Source organism: Buteo buteo, chromosome 21, assembly GCF_964188355.1.
Source record: "Buteo buteo chromosome 21, bButBut1.hap1.1, whole genome shotgun sequence".
Lineage (NCBI taxonomy): Eukaryota > Metazoa > Chordata > Aves > Accipitriformes > Accipitridae > Buteo > Buteo buteo.
Genome location: NC_134191.1, coordinates 20,681,823 through 20,697,606, shown reverse-complemented (window position 1 = coordinate 20,697,606; position 15,784 = coordinate 20,681,823). Strand labels below are relative to the sequence as shown.

Below are 15,784 nucleotides of genomic sequence, written 5' to 3'. Positions count from 1 at the left end.
GCACGGTGTCTGTCATTCCCCTATTACTGTGTGTGCGCTTGCGTTGGTGCTGACTGCCAGGAACTCGAAACCAATACCTTTTGGGCTTTGAGGAATCTAACATGAACACACCTTGTCCTGGTTTTGATTTTGATCATATTTTAAACTTACCTCCTGCCTGAATCTCATCAAGCTTTATTTCTACTTTCCTGACTAATGTCAAACATAAGCCAAGTCTGAGATATCATCTTGAGTGTCTGATATGCACAGAACTCTTTGGCTGAACACACACGTATGGCCTGGAGAAGAGAGCACACAGAGCTATCTTTATCTTAAAGGGCTGCTTATGATGAGTCGTTCACCCTTAAAAGATGCTGCAACGATGTCCAAGTAATAGGTGAAAACATGAAGCGTACTCTGAGCATCCTGTTCAAATTATTCTCCTGGACACAGTCTGCAGTGGGACAAGCTTAGAACATGTGTTTTCCAACCAGGATTCATGTTAGGGTTAGTACCACCAGTTGGGAAAAGCTGTTCAGGGAAAGCGAGCCTGAGAAATTGCTGGCAGCCCATGAGGCTTTTCTAGCTTACTCTACAAGCCCATCTGGGGAACCGAGAGGAGTTTTTGCTGAGCTGGGAGAGCCTGCTGTAGAATGGACACACTAACTGAGATGAAGAGCAGCATGTGCAGAGAGGAGCTCTGTGAAGCAGACCTGGAGGGACCAGGTGAGCTGGAGTGCGATCAGAAGGAGTGGTGAGGTCTACCCCAACCCCTTTATGTACCCTCTAAATTAATGCAGCACTTCAGAAATTGGGAATTTGGGTTTGTTAACCCACTTATGACCCTTCTGAATACTCACTTTTGAAGCCAGGGTGGGGATGTGGAGCACGATGCTGCGCTCCTGAGGAGCAAAGCAGCCATGGAAATGGGATGACTGGAGCAGGGAGGAGTTCTCTGAACAGCAGTAGTGCTTGGGGCCAGAGGGATGTCCACATGGATACAGGTGGCTGATGCTAAAGGACAGGCATCCTGTGGTGGAGGTAGATGCAGGAAATGTAGTTAACCTGAAAGTGTGACTAACCTAGAAGCTACTTCATGGCAGCTGCCTGCTCTGTTTTGAAAAGCTTTATTTTTAGCAAGTACTATTGGCACCAAACATACTTTATTGCTTGCTTGGCCACCTTCTTGCACTAGCATTTAATTTTTGTTCCATTTCTCCAGACCCAGCCCTTATGTGGTGCTTGGAACTGCCCCCCTTATCCCTCCCTTTGTTAAACTTAAACTGCCTTGGCCAAGCCCTAGAAGAAACTGGATTACCTTGCTTGTAGTCACAGAGCTCTGCCATATTGCTGCCCTGTTAAATATTAATAAGCTCCTTAGATAAACTTTTAAAAGGTGCTCTTTTTTTTTCCTCTAAGTGCTGTCTTATCTGCTATATCACAACAGTGAATTGTTAGTTTCAGGAATATTTCAGGAAGCCTCTGAAATTTAAAATTGTATTCTTTAGCGTTGCATTTTGCTAAAACTCATAATCTAAGGTCCAAAAGTTTACACTTAATGATGGAAAAATCAGTACAGATTTTTGAGTGGCGCACCCCTCCATATTAGGGATAAGTTCTCCATTCTCCATGGCTGGAGTGCATCCTAGGGCAGTGGGATTTCCTCTTCCTTAAAGCAGAGCTCCTGCTGTGGTAGCAGGCATGGCTACGCATTTGTCTGGCCCACGTATAACTGAGTCTTAGCTCCCTCGCTGTAGCTGTACGTGTGGGTGGGGTTTGGGCTAGCAATGCTCTTGGAGGTCAGAAGCACTGGTGAAATACTGTGCTTATCCCCAGCTCCTGCATGCCATGGGTGCTGTCGTGCTGCAGCTTCCAACCATAGGTAGGGCTGGAGACCTGAGCTGCTGCTCTGCATGGGGAGGGGATGTTTCTGGAAGTGTGCAGCAGAACTGTGCTAAACTGAGACCTTTTGTTTCCTTTCAGGAGTGATGCAGTGCCCTAGGGGAAACCCCTCTGAAGGGTGAATTTCTGGCCAGCTAGTGGCTTCCTCAGAAAGAGGGCTTGGCACCAACCCTCTGGAGTTTGATTAGGAGTAGATCCCACAAGGACTTAAATTCTTTGGTTTGGTACAAAAAACATGGTGTGGGTTGATGTGAGATCTCTAATACACACTGTGGCACAGAGGTGCATCTCACCTGTTGCGCTAATTATACAGAAGACAGCTTGGCTCACCACCAAGGCTGGTGCTGATGCACCACAGGAAGAGTAATCTCCTGTTGCTGTGTTTGATGCTTTGCACAGTGAAGATTGTGCGGCCCACTCTACTGCATCAGCCACAAATAAAGGCATGCAGATCTTGGGCACTTGTTGAGAGCTGAAGTGATCATCCGTGAGCTCACAAGATGCTGTAGCACACGGAGTTTCCTCTTGAGGCATGACCAGATCACCCGCTCATCAGCAGAGTTCTTCAGTCTGCAGGGGCTCACCTTTCAGAAGCTGGGGAAGTATCTTCAGCACTCATGTGCATGAAGCAATTGATTCTTTTTTGTAGCCAGAATAGTCTGGTGAGGACCTAAAAAAGCACTTAGTTGGAATTAGTCCATGGCCATCAATACCAGCCCTTGCCAGTTTTCCCAGCTGTGTGGGCAGTAGGCTTTTGGCTAGTCTTGCTTGATTTCATGGCAGTAGTGCATTGTCTTTTAGAAGTAAAAGGCACTCTTGCCCTTCTTTGCTCATCTGTGATGTGGTAGCTTAGGAAATAGGAAGTACAAATCTGTTTTAAGTCGGTGTTTGTGATAGCGATCAACCTTGGTTCAGGGTTATAGGGCCTGTTCAACAGAAAAGGCAACAAACACATTCATCCATAAAACATGCTCACAGCCTTTTTGACATGCAGAATCCTTCTCCCTGTAACCATTTTTACAAATGTGCTCACCCTTTTTGCATCTCCAGCACAAAACTTCAAGGCTTTTCACAGTGTGCTGACATTATTGCATCGATTGCTTTTCTGAGTCATTTCTGCTAAATGACAGATGATACATCCTGGAGACCAGGTTGATATTAGCAGCACTTTAAAACCAAGTTTCTGTCTGCAACACCTTCCCAGGTATGCAGCTTCCAGTCCTCTCCTGGAGTTTTGCATTGGCTCCAGCCTTCCTTGGATTCCACGTTTCTGTACAAATATAATGTAATACTTTGTCTTTAATAAAGCTACAGTGTGTACGATCTTAGTGTTGTGGGTTTTTCCCTCTGTTCCTCTGCGCTGCTGTACAAACTACCCTCCTTCTGGGCCAGGAAGGGTTGACAGCTATTTGGGGCTCTGCCTGTTGTAGTTCCTGTAGTTTATGGGGCTGCATGTGTCTGCCTTTGAGGGCATCTCAGGCAGGTCCTTTCTGAATGGAGGGGGGAGGATGGACTGTGGTGCTCTAGCTTTCAGAATATAGCTGCATTTCACATCCTGTGGTTTCGGTGCTGTTTTCTTCTGCAGCGCTGTCATGAATGAAACGTAAGAGTGCACTTTTTTTATACAAAGGGACAGTATGAAGTGACAGGCCTCTTTCCAGCAGCCAGGTGTGGCTTGTAAATGCTTGGCTTTTGAAAGGAATTGGGGATATGGCTTGTTGCAGATTGTCCTGTTTAGTATTCAACAGCAAGCTTTTCTGGTACAGCTTTTCAGCTTTAGTAGCTCTGAAGACCAATTTATCTGTGCAGTAAAGAGATCTGACATATTTATGGATGCTCAGAATCCACCAGCTGGTATCGAGAGAGCTCTCGGTTTTGGCTTCTGAGCTTGTGTTAGCATAGATAGATTGCTGCCATTCCCTGCCGTGCTGCGGTGTTGCCCTCCAAGTTTTTAGACTGTGCGGACAGCTTTATTTTCTCTGCTCGCCACGGAAGGCACTACGCTGTTGCCCATCCTCACTGCAGTGGCAGGACTCACTGTGTAAGCACAGATACAGCTGCTACTGTGCATGTTCAGGAGCTCCTGGCTTCTTGGAAGCATCAAGTGCATTATGCCTGCTAATAATAGTACACTGTAATAGTGTAGAGATACAGAGAAGGCCCTGTGTTTTCCAGTATTTTCTTGTGCTGAGGTTTTCACTCTTTAGTATGGATGACCTACACCTGCATCTTTCCTTAGAGGAAACAGAAACACTTGTGCATGGGGTTATGGGCATGTTGCCAAAATGTCCCACAGATGAGGTGGCTCTTACTGTCGACCAAGGAATAACAGATTCTCCAAGAACAGTGTGCAAAATTCTGTCTCCACTGCCTGAGCTGTGCAAAGGTCGGTGTGTGAGATTCCTTCAAGGGACACAGAAGTCTTTCATATTCACTCCATACTTTATGCTGTAGTTGTCTTTGAAGCAATAGAACTTTCTTCTCTCACATGGATGAAACTCTGTAGAGAATTTCCCCACCTGCACTCTGCTCTGCCATGCTGTCTCTGGAGAGAGCATGCAGCAAGAATGTCCTTGCTTCAGCAGGCTGGCCATGGCTCTGCTTTAATGTGCTATCTTGCCGCATCCTAGGAATGCCCAAAACTGCAGATGCTTTTCTTCTGTGGTAGTTCTGTCTCATCCTACAGGAAAAAAACACAAGTGAATTGTTGTTGGGATGGTTGGGAAGCTCTCTGCCTCTGGAGACTCCATCGTTATCATCTTCTGCCCTCAGGCTGCTTGGCCCCATCTGGCAGATGCAGGGACCTCCACCACGGTTGCAGTTGGCCCAGCTGTCCAGTTTAGCATAGTGTCTTTTGGCAACCTGTTATACAGAGTTACTGTAATAGGAGGCCATCTTCTTACTTTACAGGCCAGAGGAGAGAGAACATGTTCACATCGCACCGCAGCAGACAGGGCTTTTGTAGCAGTTGTTTTTGAGAAGGCAGGTGACGGTTCACCATGGAGTTAGGCATGTAGATGTAGCACTTAGGGACATGGTTTAGCGGTGGACTTGGCAGTGTTAGGTTTACGGTTGGACTTGATCTGAAAGGTCTTTTCCAACCTAAATGATTCTATGACAAGGTTACCTAATGCCTTAAGCTTGTAGGGGTGGGCAGTAATGTGACTTACTGCATGCGTGTTCCTAGAATCCAGGAGCTGGATCACCTCTCGAATTGGATGCCGTTGTCATGTTGCCATCATGCCTTCTTTCCGAAAGTATCTTTGGTTTGGCATAGGCAGGGCTGCTGTCGTTACGTGATCTTTTCATTTGGCCTCCTAAAACTCCAGAGATATTTTTTTGATGTCTTCACACTGCTTAGAGCTGCTATCAGAACAACATTATGGTTTTCCTTTATTTAGATCTTTGACATAACAAACTATCATGAAGTAACACATTACTATGTGTCAGTTGTTCAGTAGAAACCATGTGTGTATAGAAACAAGTCTTATTTTAAATCCCAAGTCTTTGATTTTTTTTTTCTGAAGCCAAAACCCAGTAATTTTAAGTCAGGCTTTCAGGATTTTTAGCCAAACCATGGCATGCTAACAGGGACCTGCTACTTGTTGTAAAAATTCACTTCACTAAAACACATCTGTTTCAGAGGCAAGATATTCCTTATTCAAATGTTTGCAGAACAGCTTCCTGGAGCTCTACATGTGTCCTTACTCCTAAGTATTAAGCGATCCTGCCCATTTTCAGTGCAGAAAACAACTGAGCTTGCTTTGGGAACATCCATAAAGAATTGTGTATACATAGAAACACTTAAGGGAAAACAGAAGTTCTCTGGATTTTGTGTGCATGCTCTCCTTCTGTTCTCCTCCTACCCATCGTATACAGCCTGTGGTACTGTAGACTTGCGCAGCTGAGAGGAAGTAGTTAAATAAGGTAGAGAAGTTCTTTTACACAGTTGACCTAAAACACAGGGTGAGATGAGGACATGTGTGTTTTATGGCTATGCCGGGGCCAAAATCCGGATGAGTTCAGGTGTTGGAGGACTGTTCCTCTTGGAGAGTTCATTTGGACAGTGTAACTATGCTGTAACATGTTCAGAGGTTGCGTGGGGGGAAATACTGATTTCTTTCCTTTTTGACAGAGTCTGTGTTGATTACATGTACTTCTGCCAAAACATAAAGCACCTCTTATTCCATTCTACTTTTTTGTGGATCCTGAAACTGTAGTATTGTATTAATCAGTAAGTGAAGGATCGAATTAAGAGGATACCAGGATTTACATCTTCACGTGAAACCTTGCATATGAATTTGGGCCACCTTTTTGGTTGGTGATTTTGCTTTGCTGGTTTGATCACTTTGGTTTTACTATTATGACCTGAAGAATACCAGTGGGTGTCTGAGAGCTCTCATTCACAAGGGGAGGACAGTTTACCTTGGGATGCCTGTTGTGCCAGTTCCTGCCATTAAGTGCCTGGCCCCCTGCCTCTGTCAAAATCCCCTGTCCTACTTCTGCTAACAGCAGCTGAACTGCTACATTCTGACAGGCAAACTGCCCGAAGGCTTCAGAAATAAAAATATGCAAGCTCAGCAGCTGACACAAAGAGCTGAACCAGCCCTACAGAGGAGGCAGGGAAGAGGCACAACAGTTGGTGGCAGGAGCTTCTTTAGCTGCTTCCCCTTTAGAGCTAGCCTGAAGTCACTTAGTTTTTTTTCAAGCATTGTGCTCTGTGTAATGTGATTATTGCAGGTCACGGAAAAAATCAGAAAACAGTGCGTTTTGAAGATGCTCTATAGCAGCACTGTTGTTCTACAGGCCTCCTTGCCATCATGGTCTAAAATGGAAGGAGTCTCTGGTGGAGCTGGGGGAAGGGGGACAGAGCAGGGGTGCCATACCATCCAAGACTGATGTTACTCTGTAGTTCTCACATACTGAGCCTGCTTGTCAGATCTGCGCAAAGGGCTGGATCTGGGGGTGGAGGAAAATGTCAAGCCCCTGCAGATCTTCATCAGCGGTTTGGGGTGGAGCAGGGGCTCCAGGCTGCTCTCTTCTTGCATTACTACTTCAGTGCTGTCTGTGCAAGGACAGCTTGTAGTGAAATGCAGAATGCTGCGTCCCTCTGCAACCTGACCACAAGAGCTGAACATCTGGTCTGAAGCTGCTTTTTGGCAGGATATGGGGCCACAGTTTCTGGTTTTAGTTCTCATTGTACATGTTACTGCAGCTATGCTTATTAGGGCGGGTTGAATTTGGTGGGAGAGGGCAGAGGTAAGAAAGTGCAGAAGGAGAAATGTACTGGTCTTCCCCTTAATTGTCTCCATGTAATGCTTGGAACGATCCTCTAGTGTACATTCCTCCAAGCATCTCAGCTTTTGTATCTACGTATAACATTCAGTGTTGCACTCTCAGTTGTGTCATGCTGGATTAAATCCGTGTCTAAACCACTCATTCACTTCACGAGGACTGGGACGTAAACTGCCTCTCATTGTAGAGCAAATAGAGTGAAAAATTCTCCAATCTTGCTTTCTGTCTGTCAGGAGACCCCCTACTTCATATGCACATGGACATAAGAGAGTGCTCTGATCCTGGCTTGCTGATCCTGGCTTGCTGATTGCAGCAGCTTTCAAAAATCCTCTCCACGAAGGGGAATCGGGAGGCTTACAGGCTGACAAATATCATTCATGCAGCCCTTTTCTAAACAGGAGGGAAAGAAGTGACTAGAGTTCTGGATTTGAATAAGACTTTAAAATGTACCATGTGAGCGTGCACGCTGTGTTGTGAAGTAGCAGAGGTGTCTGCCCAGAATGCAAAACAGTCTCCCAGCAAGGGGCAGCACTGCTCCTGGAGAGCAGCTCTCTTCTGCAGAGAGAACTGCTTCATTTTCAAAATGTGATTTAGTGTGGCTAGAACTGCAGAGCAGAATGGATGCTATGGGAACAGCTGGGTGAATTTGGTTCTGTCTATCCTGCCAGCTGAAACCATACCTCTAGTTCCAGGTGCCCACTTCATGTAAGAAGGCTTTAGCTGCATTCCACCACAGATGGCGTCCTGCTGGCCTGTCTTTCACTGAGCTGAAAAGCACCCAGATTGATAAATTTTCCTCTAGTGTAATTATATTGACTAAAATAATATGGGGAAGGGGAATAAATTCCTATGTGAGGTAGAGGAGGAGCTAGATTCAAATTGGAGTCTCGTTATAAAGGCAAGTGTGCAAAGTCAGGATTGTGTTGTTAGAACAGTGTGCAAAGAGCTCCCAGAATAAAAAAAAAAATTGGTAGGGTTTGATGATGAAACAGTTTTGTATGGCCTTGTCTCTGATGTGGTTCAGTACAAAGATGGTAAAGAAACAGCAAAGGAAAAATTGGAGAGTGCAGCAAACGTTCTTTGGCGTAGACTTGGGGGAGATGGGGGCTGTTTTCCAGCAGACTGGAGTGTCTTGCCTGAAAGAAGTGTGCATGGAGTTACCTTCCCATGGAAGGTGAGGGGCTGAAGCAGTAGGAACCAGATACCTACCTGGTTTGAAGATACTGGTGTTAAGACGTGCATCTTTAGGAGAGGAGACAAGCTCTTCATCAGGACAGCTAGGTGCCTAAAATGGTACAGTCCACATGGAGAGTGGCTTTCCTCTCGCTCCTAACCAGCCAAAAGAGCAGTAGGAGGAGGGAACCAAGCCTTTCCTTTTGCTTTTTGTCCGTGTAGAAGCATGTCAGCCCATGATCATCTGGAAAGCACTGTTTTGGAGTGGGGTGGCCTTGGCCTGTGAAGGGTGAGGTTGTGACTTTAAGTTGTTCCTCAGCGCTTCAGTTCCTGGAGATAGTTTCAACATCAAGGATGGCTCTTAGGATGGTCTTAGCTTCTATAGTGTTCACCCTGCGCTTTACTGTGGGACATAACGTTTCAGCGCAGGTAACCGGAGTACACAGTTGAATCAGTGGGTCCCTTCTGCCACTGACTGAGATGACAGCTTTCCAAGGAGTGAGAAGAGTAAAGGCTCTCTAGTTTCTTGCATCTAAACCTAAGCTCCCACACCATCTTGTTACATGTGCAATAACATCTATACCAAAATGAGAAAGTTGAGTTCTCATTCCAGCTCCACTGCACTTTTTCATAATACAAGGGATTGAACTTTGAAAGTAAGCAGGTGTTGAAGGAAAAATAGCAAAGGCAAAGGAATCATGTTAGCTCTTTCTGAAATACTGCCCAATTAAAATGCTGGCTATTCATGTAAAGTACATTTGGAGCAAGGTACTTCAAAATGAGTTATCAATACTTGCTTTGGAGAGCACTGCCTCCAAGGTAGCACAAAATGTGGAACTAGCAATGGAAAATCACTATGCCTTTAAAAAAAAACCAAAGCAATTATTTCTTGCCCTAAGGAAGGGTGTGCCTGTCACTGGGTTGTGTAAGGGGAAGTGGGAACACTGTACTATTAACATTCATGATAAACTGCACAGTTAATCATCATCCAGCTAGTCCCTGATTTCTCTCCTTTTCATTCTGGAGTAGAGGGGTGGTGGTTAGAGGGTTTGTCATTGGAGGGAAAGGGAAATTGAATATTTAATGTGGCTTTCTTTATGACAAGGCACTAACATGACTCCCGTCTGTATTTAAATGCTGTCCCCAGGTTACGACTATGGCTATGTCTGCGTGGAGTTTTCACTCTTGGAAGAGGCCATCGGATGCATGGAAGCCAACCAGGTTGCTTTACACTTCGGTCAATGCTGCTAGAAGATTTTTAAATATTTTTTTTTGGTGGGGTGGTGGAAAGCCAATGAGTTTTTTTTGAACCATTCAAAGGAAGATCTGTTGTATTATACACAACACTGCGGTTTAAATGTTGTTTCCAGAAACTTGTAAAAGGCTTAGAAATGCTAGTGTGAAAGAGCTGCTGGACACCAAATGGTCTGCCCTCCTCCCTAGTGTATGTCGGCCCACTGGCTAGAGTCAGAGGCTGGTGGCTGACAGACTCCTAATGCAGGTTTTGGCCCTGATGCTTTTGTACTCACACTGAAATCCAGTTGGAAAGAGCTCTGCTAGCATTAAATGCCTCCCCCGGTTGTGCGTGCACACACACATACACATGTGACTGTAGGTGAGGCCCGTGGTATGCAGCTCCGAGTCAACTATGACTGGCATGCTCCACTTTTCCATATGCCTTGTGTGTGGGAGAAATTCTTAATTGTGTGTCTCCCCCATATCTATCCTGTCCTTAGGCAAGCTGGAGCTGCAAACACGAGGACTACCCTATGTGCAGTTGCACCTGGTAAATCTGAACATTTTCAGCCCTTAAAAGTGCAAAATGGCTTAAATCCCCAGTGAATAAGTACCCAAGGGGAGCTTTAACTCTGACCTGCTATTTGAGGCTAGAGCTGTTGTCCACCATACAAGAGCAAGAGGCATAACATTTGTTAGATAAAACATAGATTCCCATCTTGCACCTCCCTCCCTGTGCTTTGGAACTGCAGGTGATGGATCACTCAAGAAAAACCACTGAACAATTGATCCCCCTTCCTTCACTACATTCCTTAAGTCTCCTGCTGCCGCCTTCCTCCTAGTTTGCCTGAGTAAGAATCCGTATCAATTATCTAAAGCCTTTTTACCTGAATCCCAAGTCTCACTGTCATGAGAGGAGAGTCCTGAGTCAGATTCAGAGCTGTGCATCTGCAAAAATGTACTTACAGTTAATGAGTCTTCACAGCTGGGGTTTCAAAGGTCCCACTAAGCGCTCGCATTTGGCTCTATTTTCAGGTACAGAGGTATTGCAACTTACAAAAATGTTTTACAGAAATAATTCTGTTGTTGGGAAAGAGCCTGGCACATTCCCACCAGGGTGTTGGTGGTGAGCACAGAAGAGAGAAGGCTCCAGAATTAATTATTACTTTTGCCATCAGTGACAACTTTTATTTCCCCTTCAGTGTTGCTACAATTCCCAATTTATTTTGTTGTCACTGAAGAATCTGTAATTATGTATGACACTCCTTTTAACCAAATGCCTCTCCATATTCTCTCTGCAATTCTGCTCTCATGAAACAATGTCTCCCTACGTGAGAGCAATTCCAAAATACCTGGGAATTTGGGAATTCCTCTTTTTGCTGTTGTTGATGCCTGCTCTACCCCTTCTCCTGTTCGGAGCATCCCTATGTACTTGGACAGACAGGTGTTTGACTTGATCAGATTTGGTGTGTTGCTACGGCAAAGAGCCTGTAAGCACCAGTCCTTAAACTAAACTGAGTGCTTAGAGGTGCCCAGTAAATTACTGTACGCACATGCACATGAAGAAGTTCTGGCTGAAGTTCAACTGCTGCTTACGTAGACCTTCCCCAGCAACAGTTATAACAGGCCTTCAGGCTGGATAATTTTTTACTGTGTTTCCCTTTCAACATTCAGGCAGGGTGCTGCCAGAACCCTGCTCATGGTGGGGGATAATGGTCCCAGCTGTGCACTCTACCTGGGATGTATTAAAAGCAGATAGGGTATGAAGTCTTCCAGTTTTCCTTCCTCCTGTATGTGGCTGCCTGTGTGCATGTGCAGAAGAAAGCTGGAAGATGGAATGGTTGGAGGGCATCATCTCCAAAGCTTGCATGTGCCAATCTTCACTATGTTTTAATAGAGCTACAGTACTTTGTAATTAGTGAAGCAAGAAATGTGCTTTTTGGGGTGACCCAAGCTATATGAATTTGGTCAGGAGAGTTGTAACCTCTGGATTGCCCCACATAAGTTAACTTCTCTAATTTGCTCTTGACTGAAAATGGAAGAAAAGGCCTTCTAATTATTTAAATAATAATTAAAAAAAAAGTAGTAAGATCTGTATCTGACCTGCTGCAAGGGAGGGAGCTAACTTTTAAGTTCTCAGTAAAAGCCAAATAGAGATACTCAGAAAGGGAGTTATGCAATTTAGTTGTCCTTAGACAATAGATATCCCATTTTAATATCTTCCAGAGTTGTAAGATCATCTCCTGAGATTGAGAACTAATCTGCATTTTTACAGCCTGCAAAAAACAAAACCTGTGTTAGCTAAGACATAGATTCTTTGATAGTTTAGTTATTTTCAGAAGGTTATCAGCCATCCCTGTCAAATGCAGTCGCTTGTGAGAGCATAAATAGCAAAACAGTGTCAGCCCACAGTGACATCCTAGTCCCTCACTAGTCAACCTGCCTCTTTCTCAGTCATCTGTAGGCTGGGAATAAATAGCTTTTGCAGAGACAGCGTTTTTTGATGCTGTTTAATGCCTGCTTAACTGCCCCTGCCTGAAGAACAATTTGCTACATCCCTATGTTGTATAATTCCTATATTGTGAAATCCTTTTCTTTTACTCAGCATACACCTGCACCCACTTAAGATCATTCCCAAATTTGCTAACTACAGATTTACCAGGTCCAACTCCCTCCATTCAGTAAGTCTAGCATGTGTATGTGACCACTGAGATTTGAGGGGCGTTCCTGTTAAGTACAGTGTGATAAGGATACAGCCATCTTCTACATTGCCCTAATTTTGTAGGACAGTTTCATTCCACTTGTATTAATTACTGCAGCTAAAGTAATGAAAATGCCCCCCTTATTAATTGCTTTGCCTTGTTGATTGTTGCGTTGGCAATTTATTACAGCTCAAGGGTCCCATCTAACATATGTGAAACGTGATGGATTGCCTTTATTGCTAGTGCAGAGGTGTTGGGCGGCAGGTTTGGCTGAGCTAGGTGCTGGCTGCCAGCTCTCCTGCTGTCTTTGGGAGGCTCTTTGCCTCGGTAGGGCAGAGGGGCTGTTGAGTTGTTTTGCTGAACCTGGGTGCAGCCCGTGTTGCCGGCTGATGGTTGGTGATGCTCCTGTTGGTCTTTTGTTACAAGTTTGTTGTCATTTGACTTTTATGAGAGGACATCTCTCTGATGAGCTGCTTTTCCGTTGGGGAGAGACAGGTATTTTGAATGGAAAATGGGGTTTCTGTCTGCTATGTCACATGGTTTCTCCTAAATAATCTTTCCCTCCTTTATTCTCATTTTGGAAAGGTTGTAGTGTGGTGTGGCATTTGTCTTACTGCGTTTGCTTTGCATTCAGGCTTTGTGTAAGCCCCTGGTGTAGTAGTGTTCCTGTCTGGGGGCACCAGATTGGCTTCTTGGAGGCAACTTTGGGAATATATCCCGCGGCTCTTGTTTTCCATACGAGTTGCGATCTCTTTGCGCTCCTCCTTCATCTGTAGAAGAAACACGCATAATAGGCTTGTTATTGGGTACGAGAAGATCAGGCAGGAGATGAAGTACCCTTCGTGTACTGTTGCGTATCATAAAGGCAGGTGAAGGAGGAGAAATGGAGAGAGCCTGTCTCCGCTGCCTGGGTATTTTACTGTTTTCACTGAGAGAGAGATAGTTGTTATACATATGGAAGCAGAAGGGGTTTTTTAAGCTTAGGAGCAAATGATCAGTCTTGACTGACTAGGTAGTATTGTCTCCAAATCTTCTCAGGCCTCAAACTTAGCAACACTGGCAGCGTGACTATTTCCTAGCTTTTGTTGCTAGTAACTAACATCTTTGTAATCCTTTCCTCCTGTTTCTTAAGTAAGAGGGCAAAAATGAGAGAGAACTATAGCAAGAAATTTTAAAAATACATACTTCTTAAATTATTGTGGAGGTCTCCAGGCGTGTGCTAGAGTGGTCGTTCCAAGACTTGCTCTTGTGTCTTCCTGCACTGAGGCTGGCACATATCAGAGAGCAGTTTCCTTTGCAGCTGGTTCAGCTCGCTGAGCACAGTGATACCTCCATTCCCTGCTTGTTTCTTACTGGAGAGGGTAAGAGGGATTCTTACTGGATTTTGTGGGTGCTCACTTGATGTGAGCACACCCCACCACTGTGCAACTGGCAGCATCAGCTGTGCATTTCTCCTGCTCTGAGCCCATGCCCTTTTATTCATTCACTGCAGTGCTTTTCTGCATTTAGTGTGAACATAGCTTCTTGTACAGATCAGGCTTCACAGGCTTTTCGCTGTAGCTGTTGGTGTTAAAATCCACAAGATGCTGTGACAAGCAGGCAAAGCCTGGGACTTTCTGTCCTGAAAACATTTGCAGTAACCAGTGTGGCTTCCCAGTTAAATACAGAAGGAGCTTGTGGTTATCGTGAGAATGCATCTGCTTTGGTGACCTGCAGGCTTGGAGTATTTATGGAAGTCTGGGATGCAAGAAGTGTGTTGCAACTTGTAAGAGAAAATGTGTGTCCAAATGTCAAAAATAATTGTTTTCCTTTTGGTAAGATATGCCAAATTGCGGAGTCTGGCATTTTTTTCTAGAATCTGCAAAATGCCCCCTGTAATGGAAGATGACACCCGCCTCAAGTGTATTTTCACGGGCTGTCTGGTATCCATCATTTACTCACTCGACAACATCACTCCATCTCTTTAGCTTTAACCTGCAGTTGAGGGTGGTGGTGACAATTGAGTGTGTCCACAAAGACACTGAAATCTGTTTGCATGTTAGGCTAAGTGCTGGAGATGGCTTTGCTTCTGATATGTCCTCCTTGAATTATCAGCTGACATTATCTTCTGCTTTTCTTGTTGTTTATTAGGTGTGTGGATTTTGCTCAGGTTGTATCATTAGCACACATCTTTTTTTTTCCCTATTAAACCTGTCCTGCTTTTGACTGTGTGGATTTCTAGAATTACCTTTTGGAGCCTTCCACTTTGAATGTGTGTATAGAGAGTGGAAAGGCTTGTACACCTAGGCAGTGTTTCTTCTGTAAACATCCTAATGATTTGGGAAACATGCACATTATGGAGTAATTTTTATGATCCAAGTGACCTATGGAATGTTCTCTCCATAGGGTACCTTGTAATCAGATGAGTGGATTTCCAGGCAGCAGAGCTGACTTTTTTTTTCTTTTTTTTTTTTTTGTGTGTGTCTGATTCAGTGTGTGACCTTGTCATGAGCTCGCCCTGGTCTTACATCACTGAGGCTTGACATGTTGAGTCAATCATTTGTTCATTCCCACTTGTGTCTCACTAATCACTGCATCATACCGTCATTTAATTGGAGTTGTGAGCCTCTGAGATCAGTACGGAAGTCTGCAGTGGGAGGCTCCTAGTGCTGGGCAGACGCTTGCCTGTGAATAAGCAGTTGGATCTGCCTGTGATGACCTGTGACAAGGCTTGGTGTGTGGGTTTACATGTGTATATCCTGCAGTGATGGTGTGAAAAATGCACGGTGTGCTTTTCTGTTCAGAGGACTGACTTAATCTCTGCGTGCTACAGAGACCTTCCTCGAGCAGAGAAGGGTGTCTTGTTGTAAAACGTAACTGCCAAAAAAATCTGGTACTGAAAATACTTCTCTGGACCTTCCTCTCTTCTGTCACCTCAACTGCTCAAGCTGTGTGAATCCTCTTAGTCTCTCTTCCTTTGGCACAGGAAGTCGTAAGAGATCTTCTGTCAAAGACTTCACACACTCTTCCTTCAGCCAGTGGTAGCTGCCCATCAATGTGTTGTTTCTAGCCCTACCCAGATAAAAAAAATAGAACTTTCTTCTTGGCAGCTCTCTCCTGCCTTGCCTCAGGAAGCACACCATTCTAACCAACGTATTTTAAAATAAGTGCACTTTTAACTGGAATAGTTGTGAAGCTGCATCTTCTTGCTCTACTTATGTGATCCCAGCTTGCCATGTCCCTTTACCTCCCTGCTCGTATTCCAAAATCCTGTCCTCCTTTTTTTCTTTCTTCCTTTTTTTTCCTTCAGTCTCACCTTAGCCATGTGATGAGGATTGTATGCTTTTGCTGCTGCTGAACTGCTGCTCTGTAATGGGATTGTCCCATGGGACAGCTTCTGGCTGAGCTGCTTGGAACGTGCAGCAGATGCTTAACCAGGACTTCCTTAGTATCTCTGGTTGCTCCTGGGGATGTGTGGCCCAGCAGGGTTATCTCAGGACTCAAATATTGCTGTATAC

The 15,784-nt window shown here is 44.7% G+C and overlaps 1 protein-coding gene across 3 annotated transcripts in view; it reads left to right on the top strand.

The window, feature by feature from the left end:
• Positions 1–15,784, top strand: part of RBM6 (RNA binding motif protein 6) — a 59,691-nt gene that overhangs the window by 13,654 nt on the left and 30,253 nt on the right. For all 3 annotated transcript variants that reach the window (XM_075053417.1, XM_075053416.1, XM_075053418.1), the window contains exon 6: positions 9,497–9,570. In XM_075053417.1, the coding sequence (XP_074909518.1) occupies positions 9,497–9,570 (74 nt within the window). The remainder of the gene's footprint in view (positions 1–9,496; positions 9,571–15,784) is intronic.